The sequence below is a fragment of the Macaca nemestrina genome, chromosome 16, assembly GCF_043159975.1.
Source record: "Macaca nemestrina isolate mMacNem1 chromosome 16, mMacNem.hap1, whole genome shotgun sequence".
NCBI classification, from domain to species: Eukaryota; Metazoa; Chordata; class Mammalia; order Primates; family Cercopithecidae; genus Macaca; species Macaca nemestrina.
In genome coordinates, this window is record NC_092140.1 from 102,257,859 (window position 1) to 102,280,248 (window position 22,390).

A 22,390-nucleotide genomic window follows, 5' to 3' on the forward strand; every position below is an offset into this window, starting at 1 on the left:
ATTTTCATGCTGGAATTACAGATTTCTTTTTTAGGATTAATAGAATATAAAGTACTTATATACTAGGTTTAGGTCCTCATTGATTTAGTTGAGTTTATGTCACCTTTTTAGGGAATCAGATTAGTTGACATATATGGTATATATGTGTTTGGAAACAGATACATTAAATATTTTTTTCCTCTAGGTAGAACTGAATTGGTATTTCCCTTGCCTCAGGGACAGCTGCATGTCTGGGACTAATTCATGCTTTATTACTGACAGATATGAGTTCTTCATCTTTGTAGCTGAGGTACAAGTCTTCAGAGTTAGGCGGATGAGGGCTAAGAGCGCGCTCTGTTCTGGAGCTACCTGAATCGTGCGTCTTCAGCTTTATGTAAAGGACTTGCTACTCCGAAGCTCCAGTTCAGCACTTAGATTTTATTGCTTTTGAATATTAAAATTTACACAGAAAACCTCATTTGGCCTTGATAGCTGATCTAGTTGAAGTTTTGTGTTTTTCCAGGCAAAAGAAACCACCAAAAACCTGATAATTTGATTTTAGAAAATTAATACAATTATATATAACTTTTTAATGAAGCACTCCCACCAGGGTCAGGCTGTACCTGTAATCAAATGCATTAGTGTATTTCTGCAATGAAGTCTATGAGGGTTCACGCTAAATTGAATACACAGACCTGATAAATAGCCTTATGTAATTTGAGTCAACTTTTGCCACCAATAGTTTACGGCAGACTTATTTGAAAATTTTCACTTTTTGAAGCTTTTTAGATACTGAAATTGAGGATGAGGAATTTTGGACCTGACTGTTTTCTTATTTTGCACTTCCCCCACCCTTTTCCATGGTTTGCTTCTTTTAAAAAGACAAAGGAAGCTGTGTGCTGTCTGTCGTGGATCGGCTGCTCCCCCAGGAAAGGGATGGAGCAGCAGCTGCACTCGTGAGCAGGGTCTCTGCTGCAGAGGCTCCAGGGACAGGGCGTCCCCAGCAGGATGGCCCAGTGGTTCATAGTCTCCGTGAGGACACGAGTGAAAAGCACCATACAGTTAGTTAACGGAGCAGGCAGTGCCGAGAGCCCAAAAATGATTTGGGTAAAATCTTAAAATAGTATTTAACAGAATGAAGAGGAGTTGTTCACAGGTCTGAGTTGTTCACAGGTCTGATTTTGGGATGAGTGGGATGTACTTGTTTCATTAGTGCCAGATGACATTTTTGGTAGTTTAAATGTTTTGTAGATCTCAAGGATGACATTTATAGTGCTGGTAGAAAATAGCATATAGAAGCATATTTGAAGTGGAATTTACTATGTGAAGAAGACTGCTAAAGCCCAGTAAGAGGCGATGTTTCAAAGGAATAAAAGAAGGGGACACAAAGCTACAGAAGCAGACACAATCTGAAAACTATCGTGCACAAAATTCTGTCCTTTCAGAAGAGCTCCTACCCTCATTCCCTGTTTCCCATAGGAGCACAGACTTAACTTGCTGGATGACCTGGTGGGGGTTGGTGGGGGGAACCCAACACACATGGCTTGACTCTTTTAATGTGAATTTGGCTGCTTTCAGAGAAGGCATCTGTCCATCCTCCTCACGTAGTGATTGTAGAAGTTGGGAGACTTTAGTGCTGCCTGTGACCAGAGTGGTTTGTATTTTATTCAGCTGTGAAGTTATTAGGAAGTCCATTTTGCTGCAAAACAGCTATCTTTATTATTATTTTTTATTTTATTTATTTTTTTGAGCCAGAGTCTCACTCCATTGCCCAGGCTAGAGTGCAGTGGCACAATCTCAGCTCATTACAACCTCCACCTCCCGGGTTCAAGTGAATCTCCTGCCTCAGCCTCCTGAGTAGCTGGGAAAACAGGTGTGTGCCACCAAGCCCAGGTAAGTTTTTGTATTTTTAGTAGAGGCGGGCTTTCACCGTGTTAGCCAGGATGGTCTGGATCTGCTGAGCTTGTGATCCGCCCGCCCTGGCCTCCCAAAGTGCTGGGATTACAGGCGTGAGCCACCGCGCCAGGACCACTATCTTTATTATTAAAGCATAATAGTAGTAAATTTTGATCTTCATCTTTTTGAATGTACTTCTCAGTTCATAAATTGAGAAAGAAATGAGTGCTATTTTTAGATCCCTAATGTAGCAACACTCAATAGTCTATAATCACGTAGTATAATAGCAGTATCAGTCTATATACCCTGTGATATATGTTTGTAATCAAGACCATATGCCTTCAGTGAAAATTTAAATTATATGTTTAAGAAGACAGATTTATGTAATGCATTTTAGAATACAGCTCATCTAAAAGCTTTGATTCTAATGAAGGATAATAAATTCCTGACTGTGGAGAATGCATTTATCCATAACAACTTCTTTCAACATTATTCCATATCGCTAAGGATCAAAAAAATAGAATTTAAACCTTTTATTCAAAAGGTTCTGTTCTCCACACTTTCTACTTGACTATTTTTATTTACCTCACTTTATCATCTAAGCACAAATTTTTGGACATACGCTATGAGAACCAAGCTAGTTTATAAATGTTTAGTGATTCCGTGTTCTATCAGCTGGGCTTGAAGGCATATTTCGCACAAACAGGGAACAAAATACCAGGAACCATTTACTTTGACAATAGGAATGTCACAGTAAGAAAGCAGTTTTTACTCAGGACTCAACCAAATGGAAAAAGGTAAATACCAATTTATAAGTAAAAGCACCCAACCACCTGTGAAGTGTGAGGAGCATTACACTGAGTTGAGTTTGCTCTTAACTGCTTGGAAAGCACTGTGTTTTTATTTTGCAATTTCAAGTGTTTATGCATTCTGGCCATTTAAACATCAGGGAGTTGTTATAAGCAGGCTATGCTGTTAAATGAACATCTTACTAAGCATTAGGAATAAAGAGTTCACTTTTGTACTTTCTCTTGATTCTGAGACTATGGAAAATGAATTTGAACTTGTATTTATAGTTATTAATATGTCGTATCATTAGAAAGTGGCAGTGCTGTTGGTCTCCCTACACCTGTTTGGAGATTCTTCTTATCATAAGTAAAACAAAAACAAATCCCACCACTTTTTGTGATAGAAGGCATTTTACAAAGTGAGCGGATGGCCTACACAAAACGAACCTGTCTTCAGAGGTTCAGTGTGTCCTATTTGATTTCTGTAGCAACTTATATAGCCAATTGGCACTAAACATTTTCACAAGCTCTGAGTGTCTTGTTTCTATGAAGTTAAATCCAGACTTTTGTCTATCGTGTGGAGGCAAGTACCACAGACTAGCCCTTTGATCTTGGTAGAGACAAAACCTCTTTGGGCTTCAGTTTCATTATTTGTCAGATAAGTTCTGTACAATTATCACATAGACGGGTATTTCGGACACAGCACGTGAAACTTTTTCAAAGTGTAAAGAGCTATGCAAATTGAGGGTTATATTTTGGTTTAATTTCAGTAGTTACCATGTGATCTTGTGACTTGTTCTGCCTGAGCCTTTGCCACCAGTAACTTGGGGAAAAATAATACCTACCTCAGAGATTTGTAAGCATTAAAAAAGTAAGACACCCTTAAACTGTGAAATCTGAAAAATGAGGTTGATTTTTATTCTTTATTGACTATATACAGAAAGTTTAATTTTGTGTGATTTATTCCTTTGACTACATCTTGAAAACCAGATCAACCTCAAATACCCTTCAAAACTTGAAATTTTTCTTGTGAAACCTGACATACTTGCATTGAACTGAAGGGAGGATGTGAAGTTTGAATGCTGTGAAGGAAATGCTGTATAGAACTTTGGGGCATTTTAGTATTGAGCAAGGCTACTCTCAACACGACATTAGGTAGCCACAGTGGAGCGTCACACGTTAACTCCACACCGAGTGTGTGCCCACAGGGACAAGATGGGGGAGGTGAGGCAGAATTCACAATTGTTCTGGTGAAAATTAATCCAGTGGAAAAACACATTGCTTTTCCATTTCTTCAACTTTTGTGTCTCACATCCACGTGCATTTGGAGATCATGTAGTTTTGTCCAAACGCTTTTTCACTGGCACATTTTTTTTTCTGAGTTCCTCTGGAAGCGTTTACTTCCCATCCACGCTTCCTCGGTCTTTCACGATGTGCAGCTGCTCCCTAGGTGTGAGGATCTGGGGCCGGCACTGCACAGCTCACCTCACTGAGAGGACGCAGGCAGCTCAGAGGCAGATGTGGCTGTGCTCCTGGCACGTGGTGCCCACGCCGGCCACAGACAGGTACAGCTTCCCATCCGGACACGCACAGATTTCGTAGAGGCTCTGTGAGCTGCCAGAGGGACCCCACGTCCCCTGCGCCAGTTTGGGTAAGCACACGGTTTCAGCATCGAGCACAAGCTGGTTGGAAGAAGACGAGAGACGAGGTGTTAAGGAAGGGCCACCCTGGTCAGCAGCAAATCCCCATTCTCACAAGGTTTCCAATTAGTTTCTTCTCCTCATGGAAAACGAAATAGGCACCTGACTTTATGTGAGTCATTTCGTAATTATCCGACTCTTTTAAAGCCTAGTTCTACTTTACATGCAGGCTGGGACGTCATAATTCCTTCCGCACTGGAGGGAGGCACTTCTCCTTTTTGTCATTGTTTGAGTCCAGCTTAGAAATGTGACCCCATTGTGAAGACGTGTTTCACCTTTACAGTTTGTTTTTGTTTCAGTAAACTGGTTGCTACACTTCTAAAAACGCTTTTCAAAATTGTTTGTCAAACATACTAGAATTCTGCCGCTTCACGTTTATCTTGTGACTCACTTTGACTTTACGTAAATCCTCTCCTCCCCATTAGGATAAAGTACAATCCATCGAAATAGATTCATCTTAATAATTTCTACCCATGAATAATGAGATTGTTCCTGATTTTGTTCCTGATTTTGTTTTCCTATGAGAGGCAATTAAATTCATCCTATTAGCTGGCAACCATTTCCCTAACTTTTAAATGTTATTTGAAATGGCACGGCCTCCTATCAGCCGAAAACCTGCAGACACACAGACTCAGCCAATTAAAATGAAATGAAAACTACTGGATTTTCTGGTCATATGATAATTTAAACTGAAATGCAAACAAAGAGCCGAAGATTGAGGCTCGGAAATCTTTTTGATAAAGAAATAAAAATTGTCACATCCAGCAGCCAAACGTTGCCTACTCCAGGGCACTCACTTGTTATAAGGAATTAAACGGAATGTGGGTAGGCATAATTCTGTCCTTGCCAACAAGGAGAGCTCCTTCCTTTATTTTGTGTGGCTCTTATCCTTGCCTTCCAGTCGATTAACAACCTGCTGTCGGCTGCACGCATTTCCCGGTGTGGACCTGCCCGGTGAGGCTTGATCACACGACCCCACAGCCTCGCAGGCAGCTCTGCGCCCTGCGTGGTCTGGTGCAGTCAGGGTCAAAGAAGTCAAATAGGTGTCAATATGCTTTTCAAGTAGAATCTCTTTAGTTATTACCCAGGGCCTCAGGTTCTGTAGGCGTTTGCTTTTCACTAACACACTTTCAACTTGTTGGCTTCTCCTGTCCCCTTTCTTGTGGTTAATTGGTCAATTTTTTTCTAGTTGTCATTTTTGACCCTACTTTTCCAGCAAACTCCAGCCGCTGGAATAGACCACACACTGCCACCCAAGCATCTTTTTTTTTTTTTTTTGCCTTTATGGGACTATGTTTGGTGAGAGGTTGGAATCTCTCTCATCCCTTTGAAGTAGCTCCTCATAATAAGGAAGACCCACTCGAATTATGGGTCTGGCTGTGTGCTGCTTGTAAAAGTGACTCCTACTTCATGTCAATAACTAATCATTTCAAAATTAAGGTAAGTTTACATTTGTGAAGGTAATTTTTTTTTTTTTTTGAGACGGAGTCTCGCTCTGTTGCCCAGGCTGCAGTGCAGTGGTGCGATCTCGGCTCACTGCAAGCTCCACCTCCCGGGTTCCCGCCATTCTCCTGCCTCAGCCTCCCGAGCAGCTGGGACTATAGGCGCCGCCACCACGCCTGGCTAATTCTGTTTTTTTGTATTTTTAGTAGAGACGGGGTTTCACCATGTTAGCCAGGATGGTCTTGATCTCCTGACCTCGTGATCTGCCCACCTCAGCCTCCCAAAGTTCTGGGATTACAGGCGTGAGCCACTACACCAGGCTGGTAATACATTTTTAAGTGTGTAGTGACATTATGATTTCACAATGAAATTCCAACATTCTTGATTTTTATTTCTGCATTTATCTGCTCCTGACATCATAACTTCATAGGTTATGACTTGCAGTGGCTTCCCCTGAAGAACTGTGTTCCACTAGCAGGCTGTCATCTGATGGGTCCTGCCCACACTCTGGGGCTGTTCTCACGGCCCGCTCGATGATGGCACCATATCCACCTACACCTTTACTACACCTTCCTACTAATATCACAGTAATGTAGTTTCAAAATGTTGGCACCCATATTCCTAAGTAGTGCCTCAAAACCCTATGACATAATTGAGCAAATATTATATCCCTATTTGAGGAGACAGGCCCAGAGAGGGCCGGATAAGATTCCCGAATTCAAACAGGTAATGAGGGAATTTGATCTAGCACTAGGACTTAGGCTTCCTGACTGCCAGCTGAATCCTCTGCCTGCTGCACCACATTTCACGTGTAGGGGGGTCTGTGCATTGCCACAGGTGCGATGATAGGGCCAGAGCCGGGGAGGAGCTTGGAAACCCATGTGCCCTCTCATTGTACTAACAGCGTCCATGGACATTTATCCCAGCACATTCACCTGGTGTATGGAGATGCACCTGACTGCAATAACGCAGGAACTCCCTGAGAATGACTCTAGGACCCAAGAAGAATGTGTGTTCAGAGTTCTGAGCTAAGGAGTCTGGGAGTGGCCAACCCAAAGATTCAGTCCACATCTGTGAAGGACATCGGAGCGCCTGGCCCATCCCTTGGAACATAGGCCATATGGGGGATCGAGGCCCTTTGTTTTGGGTTAAATGGAAGTTGTTGCTAGGTGAAAATGCTGTATAACCTGCATGCTTTTTACAAACGGGAGCCGTTTTCCAGTCCAGCTCGCTGCTACTGGACTGCCCTGTCGGTAAGTCCTCAATAAACCCTACATCCTGTTCCATGGCTGTGGGTCTCTTCTTTGGCGTTTTGGACATGGTGCCATCCCTATTGGATTCCACAGGGTCTGGCATGACAGCCAGGCAACGGTGGCATGAATGAACGCAATGCACGTCACTCACTGCACTCACTGTTGGTAAGACAGAGCTATGTACAAGACAATCCATGCAGCAGAGGCTTATTTTGAGCACATTCGTACGTATGAAAATATCTGGGCTTAGGCCAAGAAGATGAGATCAGTTGTTTGTACAAATCTATAAATATGGCATCATGCAATTGGAATGAGCTTATAAACCAAATTCTTGATTTTCTTCTAGACCATTTAGGAACATCCCTAACATGTCTGAGTTTCTGGTTGGCTGAAATCGAGCTTTTTCCTTTTTTTTTTTTCTAACAAACAGGGTTCCAATATCAGTAGTGAGCAGTGTGTGCTCTAAGCCTCGTTGTGACTTTGGCTTGTGTCCGTGAGGTTTTAGTAGCTCCTCCCCTGCTGTCTGCTGTTTTGCTTTCCTTGGTTTTAGTTTTGATTTTAGTTACCTGCTGTCAACCTGAGTCTGGATAACATTAAATGGAAAATTCCAGAAATAATTTATACATTTTAAATGGCACACATTTCTGACTAGCGTGATGGAATCTCAAGCCGTTCAGCCCAGGACACGAATCATCCCTGTGCCCAGTATCTCCAGCTGTCTACGCTCCCAGCCTGTGAGTCACTGAGGCGCCATCTCCGTGGTGAGATCCACTGTTAAGTTACTGCGGTGCTTGTGTTCAAGTGGCCGTTAATTTTACTTAATAATGTCTCCAAAGCACGAGAGCGGTGATGCTGGCATATTGTTATAATCACTTCATTTTACTGTGAGTTATTATTGTTCTTAATCTCTCACTGAGCCTTATTTATAAGTTAACCTTTAGCATAGGTATGTATGCACAGGAAAACAAAGAGTGTTTAAGGGTTCAGTACTCTCTGTGGTTTTAGGCCTCCACTAGGGGTCTTGGAACATGTCCCCTGTCAATAAAGGGAGACAACTGTATTTCTAGACTTGAAGTCCCAGGTTATATCTTTATTGTAGTTGACTTTGAAAAAACACTCTTAGTTTTCATCTTTCATTTTCGTTTAAACTGGAAATGCAGCTTAAGCGCAGCACTCTGGGCAGTGGAAGGTGACAGTGGTTGTCGGTGGGTGACTCCTAGTGACAACCATCCCCAGAGAAGCTGGATCCCTAGGAAATGGCAAAATGGACATTCTCTGTAAATGGGAATGTCTGTAGTGGTTTTTTTTTTTCCAACTTGAAAATAACAAGTCACGGGCCGCGTGCGATGGCTCATGCCTGTAATCCCAGCACTTTGGGAGGCTGAGGCGGGCGGATCACGAGGTCAGGAGATCGAGACCATCCTGGTTAACTCAGTGAAACCCTGTCTCTACTAAAAATACAAAAAACTAGCCGGGCGTGGTGGTGGCGCCTGTAGTCCCAGCTACTCGGGAGGCTGAGGCAGGAGAATGGCGTGAACCCGGGAGGCGGAGCTTGCAGTGAGCTGAGATCGCGCCACCGCACTCCAGCCTGGGGGACAGAGCGAGACTCCGTCTCAAAAAAATAAAAAAAGAAAATAGCAAGTCACTAAGTCATTTGATAGCAAAAATGCCAAAGAAACCTGTCCGGATCTAATACAGAATAATTTTAGACTTTCTTGGCCCTTCTTTCAATGCTAAATTGTCTTTTGCTTTCCTTGTACATTTGCTACTCTATGACCTTCATGTTTTCCTACAAACTACTAGAAATTTAATACTGATAGCTTTCCAGACACGATACTCAGGAATATCATTAGGACATACAGTAGGAGGCTGATCTGTGAACTCACCATTCCGTCACTGCTATGAAAAAGAATATCCATTTGAGAAAGCACCTCAATTTTCCCAGCGTGAGCTTGAAGATGCACACCCCTTGGGGCGTCCATGCTTAGTCTCCGAGTAGGGGATTCTAACCTGAGGTGAGGAAAAGAAGCAAAAAAAAAAAAAAAAAAAAAAAAAAAAAAGTATTAAAAGCCACTCCAGCACTCCCTCAACTTAGCATGGAAAAGATAACTAGTAAGATACATAAGTCTTCAAGTCATTCTCAAATGGTAACATACTGTGCATTATTCGTTGATAAATCCAGAAATAATGTGAAGTATGAAAGAAACTTTCTATCAATGAAAGCCTATGAGATTAGTATCCTCTAAAAGCCGATAAAAACATGAGGCAGTCCTAATCCCATGCAGCAGTTTCCAATGGCGTAGTTAAGTACTCTGGCATAATATTTCAGAAGAAAATGCCATTTATGAAGCACTACACAAAATTATTTTTGCTATGTCGCCCAGGCTAGAGTGCAGTGGCTCTTCACAGTTGTGATCATGGTGCATTGCAGCCTCAAATTCCTGGGCTCAAGAGGTCCTCCTGCCTTGGCCTCTCAAGTAGCTGTGGCAGGCTTGTTTTTTTAGTTAAAATGCCAATTTATTTAGGAAAAAAAGATGTAAGGATAACACATGCGTTTTCCACGTTCATGAGACAGAATATAAGTTTGGTCTTTTTTAGAAAGATTACAGGGCAAATGGAAAGATTTCTTTTGGAAAAATTACTGAACTGATAGAACTGAAAGGAGGGAAGTTGGCCTCAGCTGACTTTGGTTTTGTACAATTAATCAGACTCTCCTTGTGGTTAAGCCAAGTACAGAAAGAGAACCAAAAATATAACAGCCGGAGGAATTCTCTTACTTGCCTCTGCCTGGAAAAGGCTGAATTTCCACCAGATGGCATAATGTGATCATTTGAAACACTTTTAAGCTGCTCAGCATCCAAGTTATGTGTATAATATTTCGTGGCCAAAGTAGGATTTATTCCCAGAATACAAGATTGGTTCAGTATTAGAAAATCCATTAATGTAATACTCCATATTAATATATCTAAGAGACATACATGACTATCTCTGTAATTACTAAAGACCCTCTGTAATTACTTCAATACCTATTCAACACAAACTAGAAATCGATATGTGCTTGCTTTATAAAATACACATTCACATCATTTTGCTTAATGGAGAAATACCAGAGGCATTTCCACTTTGACTGGAAAAAGACAGGGATGCTTACTATCTCCATTTCTTTCTCACATTGCATTGAGGACATTAGGAAATCCAATTAGCCAAGAGAAATGGATTAGATATTACACTTGCAAAATAAGGTGTAAAACTACATCTATTTGCAAATGATCTGATGGTATACCTGGAAAATCCCAGTGAATCAATCATCAAATGGATGTGAACAATACAAGGTTTAGTGAGGTTTAGTAAGGAAATAAAATTAGCACACAGGAATCAGTAGCCTTCATATCTAAAACAATAACAGGGAATAATGATGATATGATAAACCTCCTTTATAATAGCAACGAATAAACGTGGAAAACATATATGAAGAAAACTTTTCAATGCTCCTGAGAAGTATAGAAGTAGCTTTGAACAAACGGAAAGACAGCCCTATTCTTGGGTAGGTCACTCAACACAGTCATTTGTCAGTTTTCCCTAAGATAATTTATCAACTTAATATAATCCTAATAAAAAATAAGTTTTCTGGAAGTAGACAAGTTAATACTCAAGTTCATATGCAAAAATACATAAGAATAGGCAGACTAATATTCAATGATGTACAAAGTCGTATGTGCATAACTAGTCCTACCAGACATTAAAATACCTTCTCTGTAATCCCAGCACTTTGGCAGGCCGAGGCAGGTGGATCACCTGAGGCCAGGAGATTGAGACCAGCCTGGCCAACATGGTGAAACCTGGTCTCTACCCAGAAAAAAAAAAAAAAAAAAAAAATTAGCTATGCATGGTGGCAGGCTCCTGTAATCCCAGTTACTTAGGAGGCTGAGGCAGGAGCATCTCTTGAACCTGGGAGGCAGAGGCTGCAGTGAGCTGAGAATACACCACTGCACTCCAGCCTGAACAACAGAGCAAGACTCCATCTCAAAAAAAAAAAAAAAAAAAAAAGCCTGTTTAGTTAACAAAGTCAGTACTGACTCATGAATAGAGAAACTGGTGCAATAGAATAACAAGTGCAGGAACAGCCCCAAGTCTACAGAGACATTTAGTGGTAAAGGTTGTATTTCAAATCATAGGGGAAAAGTAGAGTTTTAAATAAATAATCTAGTTGCTAGCATGTCTGGTTGGTCAATTGGAAAAGATAAAATTAGAATCAGACCTCACACCTTATACATCATACCTCACACAATAATAAACTCTGAGTGGATCAGAGGTCTAATTGTAAAAGATAAAGCCATGCAAGAAACATATTAAATTCAAACTTAAAATCCAGATACAATAAAAAAGATTAGTAAACATGAGTATGTAAGCATTAAAAAGTCTGCACAGCATAAAGTACAATAAATCAAAAACCAACTGAAGCTGGGAAAAATTATTTAAAACATATATCAGGGATGAAGGGCTAATATCCCCAATATTTAAAGAAGTCTTAAAAATTGACAGGAAAAATATTTTTTTAAAAAGTAGAAAAAGATAAATAATTCACAGAAAGGAATATAAAAATGGCCTTTAAACATATGAAAAGTTGCTCCACCTCACTCAAGAGAAATGTAAACCATTTTGAGATATAATTTCTAATCTATCAGATTGGCAAAATTTAAAATATCTTAAAACACATTGTGTTGGCAGCTATCGGGAAAGGAAAATAGGTTTTATCGTATCAATGCTAGTGTGCAAACTGGCACACCTCAATGGAGGGGGAAGTCACTGGAAGGGAATTTGGCATTATCTGAGTAAACAATATAGGCATTTATGTTTTTCACCCACAGATTCCTCTTCCAGGAATTTATCATGAAGTTATATCTCCAACAATATGAAAATATACCTGCACAAGCGAACTGTAAATAAATCAGGTGCTTACATATAGCGGAGCAGTTGAAAAACCTCTGATACATGCACACCTGGGAAGCTGTATGTGATTTCTGGGGCTGTTTCCCGGCACATGCCCTCTTCTCTGGTCCTCTGCCCCACAGACTCCCCACTCTCGGATCTCTTTCTCCTCCACTCCCAGAGATTCCCGTGCACTGACTGGATCCCCCCTCCCTGTGCCCTGATTCTGAACATGCCTGTGGGCAGAGAGCTCGGGCAAGTGTAGGGCTCACCTCATTAGTTTCTATCTTGTTTTGCACTTCCTGTTATCCAGTGTCTGAAAGTGGTTGTTTCATAGATTTGTCAAGTGTTCTTCTGGTTACCAGAGATGGTGTATCCAGTCCCAGTGACTTCATCGGGGCAGAAGAGGCCTGTTGCCAGACTGCCCTGCTGTGAGCCTGCAGGGGTTCCCCGTCCCAGATCCTTCTTAACAATCTCCTTCTCCCACTTCATAAGGAAAGACATGCTCATTCATTCTGAATCGATTATGATGTATTACCCTGGGGTAGAAATATTTCCAGAGGAGATGGTGTGGGACGAATCGGTGAGGATATGGCTGGCAGTCGTGTCTGGGTGGCAGGGTAGGGGAGGAGGTCCCGCCGGTCACAGCCCAGACTATGAAGGGCTGGGAGTGCCCAGTGGAGCACTTAGGATTTTCCTATGGCTGATGTGATGTGAGAGGAAAGAAGCATTTAAACCAGCTTGCATTTAGCAAACTCATTTTGATACCAGCGTGAGAGGCAGATTGGAGAGGAGGAAGCAGGAGGAAGGAGGAGGCTGTGAAGAGGCACCAAGTGTGGAGTCAGTGGGACTTTTTGACCTCCTTTGGATTTTAATAAACACTATCTAGTTATAAGCAGAAAATCTTGAAAATAAAGGCAACGGATGAAATAAGAAACAGTCAGGTCGTAGTCACTGCTGACATATTATTCCAGCCCATACCCCCTTGTCTTCTACAGGAGAGGTTGTTCATATTTGAACAAAAATTCTTACCTAAGGTCTTGAAATGGGTCGGCTCTGACAAGGGGCGTCTCCACCGAATGTTCGAAAAGAGCCCCTTCAGGCCCTAAACAGAAAACAAAGATGTATCAGGAGCAGAAGTAAAACAAGTGGCACCAGACAAAATAAACATTTAGCCTAGATATTAAATAATATACGGACTTTGTTCTTTGTTGCAGAATTTTTGCAGATGTTTGAGTTACGGGTGGAAAAATAGGCCCAACTGCTTCCCTACTTTTCTGAGGCTATCACAATTTCATTATGTTCCCATAAACAAAATATGTTTTTCAAAGCAATTACAAATTAGCAGGCTTATTTTAAAACTAGAAAGCAATATTAGTCTTCAAATCAAAAAAGAAAAAAAAGTCCTTCTGAAAGTTGCATACATCCATATATTTTAGGTAATAGTAATTTAACTAATTCTCTAGATTTTATGTGTAAAACTTGTATCTTGTGTTACTTGTTTCTAAGGCACTCAGGATATTTACAGAAAAATTACAAGCTTTAAATATTTAAAATGAACCTTCTAATCCCTAGGAATCAGTATGTTCCCAGTTGTTTCATGAGACTGAGAACCTAATTATATGCAAGGCCCTGTGTCAGCTGGGGTGCAGAAAAACACCGGTGAAAGTGACATGCTCTTTGATGTATCCTAACTTGTTTAATACTCAGACCTCTACAATGCAGGTAATATTTTCCCATTGTACCCATGAGGAAGCTGAGGAAGAGAAAGGTTAATTAACTTGCCTAGGGTTCCACAGGTGAGAAGTGGCAAGGCTGTAATTTGAATTCAGAGCCCACATGTTTAATCTATATACTATAGGGGTTTTCATACATAAATAACAATATGTGATAGAAAGTAATGTGCCAGTAGGGAAGTGCAACAAAATTATCTGGAGGGTCATCAATGGGGAAGAATTACTTTAAGGCATCAGGGACGACTATATAAGAAAGTGAGGCCGGGCGCGGTGGCTCAAGCCTGTAATCCCAGCACTTTGGGAGGCCGAGACGGGCGGATCACGAGGTCAGGAGATCGAGACCATCCTGGCTGACACGGTGAAACCCCGTCTCTACTAAAAAAAATACAAAAAACTAGCCGGGCGAGGTGGTGGGCGCCTGTAGTCCCAGCTACTCGGGAGGCTGAGGCAGGAGAATGGCGTAAACCCGGGAGGCGGAGCTTGCAGTGAGCTGAGATCCGGCCAGTGCACTCCAGCCTGGGCGACAGAGCGAGACTCCGTCTCAAAAAAAAAAAAAAAAAAAAAAAAAAAAGAAAGTGAATTGGGTCTGAACTTTAAAATAAATAAACTTTTATGAACATACGGAGATTGCGAGCAAGAATTTCGAAAAGAGCAGCAGTCCAGGGGCAGGAAAATGTGCTGAGTGTCCAGGAATAAACAAATATTCCAATTCACTGGAAGCAACGAATTCTACATGGAATACAAACGTATCTTTCACATTATATTTAAATCTATATCCTCTTGAATTTCATGGGCATATTCACAGATATAAGCAGCACCAAGCACCACATTGCGTACATATGCTCATCATGACTTCCCCAGGTTGCTCGTGCCTATCTTGGGCCCTGCCCTGCCTAGGGTCCCACCCCTGGCTCAGGCCCTAGCCTTGGCTTAAGAGCCCGTGGCTGCCGCTTGCAAAGCGTTTTTCTCTCCCTTGTGGTTCCACAGGAATCTCAGGAGTCATCCTCATGCTGTGAACTTTCCTCTTTAGGAAATACAGAGGGTCCCCGACTTGCCACGGCTTTGTAGCAGGCAAGCCACTGCAAGTTGAGGAGCTTCTATAATGAAACAACTAAAATGTTTATTTTTAAATCAACTCTTTTACTAGTTTCAATATTGGACACTGAAGAAAAATTGTCTGGGTAAAGGTTTCCCAGCCTCTGTGTTGAGAAATCCTCATCCTGGGCAAAAGATCTTTTGAGCAGCCCTTACTAATTTTATAAAAAAAAATTTTTTTTTTAAGACGGAGTCTCACTCTGTCACCTAGGCTGAAGTGCAGTGGCATGATCTCCACTCACTGCAATCTCCGCCTCCCAGGCTCAAGCAATTCTCCTGCCTCAGACTCCTGAGTAGCTGGGACAATGCGTGTCCACCACCACACCCGGCTAATATTTTGTATTTTTAATAGAGACAGGGTTTCACCATGTTGGCCAGTCTGGTCTCAAACACCTGACCTCCGGTGATCTGTCCACCTCAGCCTTCCTAAAGTGCTGGGATTATAGGCGTGAGCCACCGCACCCAGCCAGTCCTACAGTTCATAGTACCTTCACATTTTCTCCACAGTATTACTGGCTATATTAGCTTTGTTATTGTAATTACTACTTCCTTAGTAATTTTATTTAAATATGAAGATATGATAAAAATCCACACTGGAAAAAAGCCCTTATCCAAGAAATAATAGCTTGTGGCACAAAAGCAAAACACACTTAAATCAGAACAAAGCGAAATTTTAAAATTACAAACGTTTTTAGTAGGATGATTTACATAAAAACTATAATCAACTGAAATAAAGGAACACACATAAGTGAAGGTTAATGTTTCATGAAAATTATAATTTATGTAAATTCAACTCAGATGAGAAATAGATCCTCATACATGCTGTAACAAGTCACATTTTCTTAAAATACCACTTAAGCAAACCTAAATGATAATGGAGATCATTATGTAAAGTTAGGCTATACCAAGCACTGGCGTTTCCACAATAAATGGTGCAGTCAAATTTTAGAGCACAATATCTGGTTTGTTGATGTATTGACAACATTTCCTGCTTGGCATACAGAGGAAAATAATTTAACATAGTAATCTGTATAATAATATGTATTCATTTTATCCTTTTCTTTCCTCCTTCTTCTGATTTGCAAAATATAAAAGAAAATGTAAATTTTAATACACCTCAAGTCAATTCTCAAGAAGACAAGCAGAGCTATGCTTAGTTTTATATAAGTATATTTAGTGTGATTTATGTAGCATTGTTTGAAACCTAAGTAATGCTTTGTTATCACGAACCTAGAATGAGCTTTATGAATCATCAAAAAATAATGATTTCTTTCCATAACTAAGATATAGAAACAAAAGGAATGTGGGCATAAAATTTTCTGTAATTATTTTCTCCATTTTTATATAAACAAGATGATATTATGAATGAGAAAAAAGTCAACACATTTTACTTTCTATAACACATACCCTTGTAAAACAAAACTAAAGACTGCAATCTATTCCACTTTCATGGGCAATTTTTATTTGAGCACAGTGTTGGGTCAAAATAAATATAGAGATAAATCTCTAAATGATTTTTGGGGGAATCACAGAACTGCAATTTGGGGCATATCTCCAAAGAACAAAGAAAAAGTTGGGAGTTTTATTAGAAAGAGAAACGTGGGCGGGTGCAGTGGCTCACGCCAGTAATCCCAGCACTTTGGGACGCCAAGGCGGGTGGATCACTTGAGGCCAGGAATTTGAAACCAGCCTGGCCAACATGATCAAACCCCATCTCTATTAAAAATAAAAAAATTAGCCAGGTGTGGTGGCTCACTCTTGTAATCCCAGCTATTCAGGAGGTTGAGGCATGAGAATCATTTGAACCTGGGAGGCATAGGTTGCGGTGAGCCAAGATCGTACCATTGCACTCTAGCCTGGGCAAGAAAGTGAGACTCCATCTCAAAAAAAAAAAAAAAAAAAAAAAAAAAAAAAAAAAAAAGGAAGGAAATGTTATATATTGTTTTGAAAGAAGGCTCATTGGCACTAGAGAAGCTTCTGGGAGCTGGCGAGCTCTGATTGGTGAGTGAGGGCAGCAGGTAGAACACTTGTTGGTGTCACGGCAGGTCGTTTCAGCATTTACTAGGTAACGCCGGTCTTAGGGTGACAGCAGGCCATTTCAGCTGCTGGGCTTGAGAAAAATTCAGTTCTTGAAAAAGGTGCTACGTGCCCTGAGTGCTTTTCCCCCAGCCCTCGATTTGCTTGGGTATGACAACATGACCCAATTCATATAATCAACTTTCACAGCAGCTTCAATTCTCTTTCCCAATAGCTGAATTTATTCAAAGAGTTTCAGTGGCACTATTTTACAGGGCAGTAAAACTCGGTAATTAGTTTTTAAATGCGTGCCAATTACTTACCTTCTAATGTAACTATAATTAGTGATATTATATCAACATATGATTATGGTAATGTACTTATAGGGAGATAGAAAATCTATAAACTGATATGTATTATCTTTAAATAAGAGCAGCAGTTTCTCTACATTGAAATGATAAATGCCCAAATTATATGCTCTTGATTATATCATTACTATTCAGCCTCAAAGTTAAATACTCCTCGGAACCTATTTGCATATAATAAAATGAATTTTCCTAAATGGTTTCATAAAATGATTCTCAGGAAATGGTTGTTGATCTTCAATTTAATTGCATTTTCTTTATGTTTGCATTCATTTAAATATTCACAACCAAGATGATATAAGAAATATAATTGGTGTAATACCTCTTCTTTGTGGAAAATAAAACATATTATTTGAAGTCCTATAATCTAAAATTTTAGACAGGAAAAAAGTTCTATAAAATATCATTATATAAATCATGCATTAAAATGACCCTGTATAATATGCATTATTTATATAGGAAATTACAAATAAAAAGGAAAATAAAGGAAAGCCTAGTCTAATAATGTTAACTTTTTTATTTTTAGAATATGTCATTGAGATTAGACATGGACATGTCATTGAGATCAGACATGTCCGTTTCTACTGTGAAGCAGTAGTACTCAACATCATTCTTCCCTTCTGGATTCTAGAGCATTGTATGATGAATGATGCTCACATGAAGATCCGTAGTAAGACTGTGGTGCAAGATGGACTGAGATGGTCATGAAGGCAGTTGGAAAGTTCACGGTACAGAGCCCAGCAATCATGACACTCTTGGACAGAGCTCAGCAACTGAATAGCAAATTACTCTAAGTTGCTACATTCTTTGAGTTTCTAGGTTCCTTCAGTTATAGAAATACATAGAATTCAATATTAATACTTCTGTTCAAACAGTAATACGTTATGTGTCTCAGTATGCATTCATTTTTGTATCAACACTGATAACTATTTGTTAAGATTTATTCTACGCATTCATCGAGCATTTATGGACTGATATGGGCTTTTCAAGTGATGTCAAAAAAATTCCATTTCTCTTCTTCAGGCAAACTTCCGCTTAATGTCCCCACATAATGCCTCTACTGCCTCCCATCCTATTCACTTTGTAATCACTTCAACCTGCCTTTTGCTTTTATTACTGCAGTGAAAAATGCTCTCCTTAAGATTGCAATGGCTTCCATAATAATAAATCCAGTGACAATTTCTGTCATCTCTCCTGGGTCCAAATTCTGAGAAAATAGTCTCTCTTGACACCAGAAAAATGATTATTGTAATATCCCTCCCACCGCATTGCCTGTCCCTTATTCTCCTTTGGTGGCTGCTCTGCCTTTATTTGGCCTCTACCGTTGGCATTTTTCGGAGCTCAGTTGGTTGATGACGCCCACATTTATCTCTAGTCTGGACTTCTGCTCTGAGCAGTAGCTAACTCACACGCCCAATAGCTGACATGACATATGCACTTGGCAGTTTTCCCAGATGATCTTCAGTTTACGTGTCTAAAATATTAACTGTTGATGCTGTCTGCCCTGCAAATGAATTCTCCTCCTCCTCAAGCCTCTCCATTACCCAGAGAGTAATGCCGTCACCCAAAGCAAATATTATCATTGAGTGTCCTCTTGGATGCCTGCCGTACATGCGATTCATGGGCAAGGCTGTAGCTGTCAGATCTTAAATTGGAGTAATTCACTTCCCTCTCTGACCATTGCTGCCACCCAATCCAGGTCACATTCACTGAGTACCTGTACTACAATTGACATCCTCCTAACTGGTCTTACTGCTTCCATTCTTTCCTCCAACCTCCCTTGTAATGGTTGGATTGATCTTAAGATGTATAATGAATCCAGGAGTACACTGTTCAAAACAATTCCATGCCTCCCCATTGAATTAAAACAAATCCTAACTTCTTATAATGGCCAGCAAATCCCTGCATAATCTGGTCCCACTCTATCTCCCTTTACACCAGGCTTTTTTCAGACTCAAACTTGGTAAGATTAAAAATAAAAATCATGAAATAATATGGCATAGATAAGCCAAACACAGCAGTTATCACAATGAATGTGAATGTTTTAAATTCCACATTAAATATCAAAATAAATTGTGTTACAAAAAATAAATCCAGCCAAATGCCACATACAAAAGAAATTCAAATAATTTAATATGAGAAAAATTTCAGCTGGGAGAGTCACTTGAGATGCCAAATCACTGAGGTCCTCTTAGAGACAGATGTTGAGAGAAGTCTTTGCAGCAGCAAGTGATGTCGCAATTGATGGAATCATTTTGCAACCAAAAAGGGAAATATCAACATACTTGCAGAGAAGAAAAGGTAGAGAAATATTACTTGGCTACTAAATTAATCAACAACCTGGGGTTACCCTTTCCCCAGCCTTCCTATGTGAGATTTGCAGTTTAAGCCTGTTTTAATTGGGACTCTTGTTCCTTTCAGCTGAAATACCATTGACTGCAGCACAGCACTGACCGCGCGTGCAGCGCTGCATCAGACAGTGTTCCGTGCCCTTGGGTATGTGTTTGAAGGATACGGTGCTCCTAAAAGCACCTTCCAGATATCGGTCTTCACGTCTTTTTCGACTTAACATCCTTGTTTATTTTCACTTCTTCAGTGGCTGAACACGTTCTCCAGGTCCATTTTTGTCACTGGCTATAATTATGGGTGACTCTAGCATTTCTACACTATCACTTTTGACTTCATGTGATCTTGCTTAGCTGCACAGAAGGCATGAAGAATTGGGATTGTTGCTAGATCTTACTTTTTCTCATTAGTGGTGGGAAATGGATCCTATTAAAGAACTCTGTTTTTAAAGATAATATTGGGAAACGGACCAAGCCTAGCAAATTGTTGCCAGGGAGCTAAAATACACTTACAGTGGCCAAACTAACAATTTGTCATCTAGCAGAAGTCAGTTCTGGCAATGGTGTAGAATAGTTTTTTGAAGACAACGTTGTGATGTTATTCCAATGGTATGTTCTGTAATTTGGGTTAATAAAAGAAACGTTAACTTTGGCCACTTGGTGGCTAATTTTGTGGGGGAGGAAGATGCGCCTGCTCAAAGGCCTAAATCCATTTCAGACTGAACTGATGAAATTGTGTAATCGCTTCCATAAATTTCACTTAAAAACTATTATTCAGTAGCCTAGTTGACTAAAGTCTAAATGGAAGCTATTTAAGAATTAAAGAGAGGTTTTAGCTTATTTGAGTCATTAAAACAACAGCAATAGCAATTGTCTTAATTACTCAAAGAATGGCAATTCGAGTCAGGATTGGGACTTGGTGCAGCCAGGAGTTTCAAGTGCACCGTCTTAAGGAGAGCGCGACTTTACTTTCCCCTTTCATCAGAGCTATGGGCTGCTGTGCAAGTGACGAGAGCGGAGAAAAGAAGCAAAGAATTGGGCCGGGCGCGGTGGCTCAAGCCTGTAATCCCAGCACTTTGGGAGGCCGAGACGGGTGGATCACGAGGTCGAGATCGAGACCATCCTGGCTAACACGGTGAAACCCCGTCTCTACTAAAAATACAAAAAAAACTTAGCCGGGCGAGGTGGCAGGCGCCTGTAGTCCCAGCTACTCGGGAGGCTGAGGCAGGAGAATGGCGTGAACCCGGGAGGCGGAGCTTGCAGTGAGCTGAGATCCGGCCACTGCACTCCAGCCTGGGTGACAGAGCGAGACGCCGTCTCAAAAAAAAAAAAAAAAAAAGAAAAAAAGAATTGGGTTTTCTTTCCAGTCCTCAGAGTGAGGCCGCTGTCTCTTTTCCTACCACTGCTCTTTCCTTGGCTGTCAATTGCTGTTGCTTTTGCTGACCTGAGAAACTCCAAAGGCTACTTGGAGTCAATCCAAGTAGATTTATGACAAAGAGGTCATATCCAGAATCTACAAGGAACTTAAACAAATTTACAAGAAAACAACAACCCCATCAAAAAGTGGGCACAGGATATGAACAGACACTTCTCAAAAGAAGACATTTATGCAGACAACAAACATATGAAAAAAAAACTCATCATCACTGGTCATTAGAGAAATGCAAATCAAAACCACAATGAGATACCATCTCACACCAGTTAGAATGGTAATTATTAAAAAGTCAGGAAACAGCAGATGCTGGAGAGCATGTGGAGAAATAGGAACACTTTTACACTGTTGGTGGGAGTGTAAATTAGTTCAACCATTGTGGAAGACAGTGTGGCAATTCCTCAGGGACCTAGAACCAGAAATACCATTTGACCCAGCAATCCCATCACTTTATCTACTATAAAGACCCATGCACACGTATGTTTATTGTGGCACTATTCACAATAGCAAAGTCTTGGAATCAACCCGAATGCCCATCAATGATAGATTGGATAAAGAAAATGTGACACATATACACCATGGAATACTATACAGCCATAAAAAAGATGAGTTCATGTCCTTCGCAGGGACATGGATGAAGCTGGAAACCACCATTCTCAGCAAACTAACAAAGGAACAGAAAACCAAACACTGCATGTTCTCACTCATTAGTGGGAGTTGAGCAATGAGAACACATGGACACAGGGAGGGGAACATCACACACTGGGGCCTGTTGGGGAGTGGGGGGCTAGGAAAGGGACAGCATTAGGAGAAATACCTAATGTAGATTACGGGTTGATGGGTGCTGCAAACCACCATGGCATGGGTATACCTATGTAACAAACCTGCACGTTCTGCACAAATATCCCAGAACTTAAAGTATAAAAAAAAGTTACCCATTGTTATTTTCAGCAATTGTCCATTAATATCTGTTCATGAGTACAGTCTGTGTAGAATGCTAATCCTTATGTTTTCTTCCTGATAAACTCCTACCCATCTTTCTAGGACCAGCTCAAATGTCTCTTTCCTGGAGAAATCACTGGTGACCTATTCTGCCTCTCTTTCCACGCATCATACCCGGCAGAATGAATCCTTTTCTCTGGGCTGCTCCTGTAGGCTTTTGCTCAAACATCTTTTAGTGTCCTTAACTGATTGTATCCAACAAATTAATTTGTGTTTCTACCTCCCCAGCCAAAGTATAAGCATCATGTAAAAGGAAGCATGTCTGAATTATTTTGTACTGGAGGCTTTTAGGTTAGTCACTGACACACAGCAAATGCTATGTAAATGCTAATTCCAGAGAAACAGTATAAATTTAAGTGCTTCTAAATTGGGGGAGATTTTACTCCCCCTCCCCCAATAATGGGGAACTTT

General features: G+C 40.6%; 1 protein-coding gene across 3 annotated transcripts in view; it reads right to left on the reverse strand.

Moving 5' to 3' along the window:
* Nucleotides 1–108: 108 nt before the first annotated feature.
* The window catches only part of LOC105490258 (sarcoglycan gamma), a 100,076-nt gene continuing 77,794 nt past the window's right edge, over nt 109–22,390 (reverse strand). For 2 of the 3 annotated variants that reach the window (XM_071081556.1, XM_071081555.1), the window contains exons 6-8: nt 13,021–13,093; nt 8,946–9,069; nt 109–4,345 (exon numbers count right to left, since the gene is read on the reverse strand). In XM_071081556.1, coding sequence (XP_070937657.1) covers nt 4,172–4,345; nt 8,946–9,069; nt 13,021–13,093 — 371 coding nt within the window. In that variant the 3' untranslated portion in view covers nt 109–4,171. The remainder of the gene's footprint in view (nt 4,346–8,945; nt 9,070–13,020; nt 13,094–22,390) is intronic. The other variant, XM_011755713.2, reaches the window with a different exon arrangement.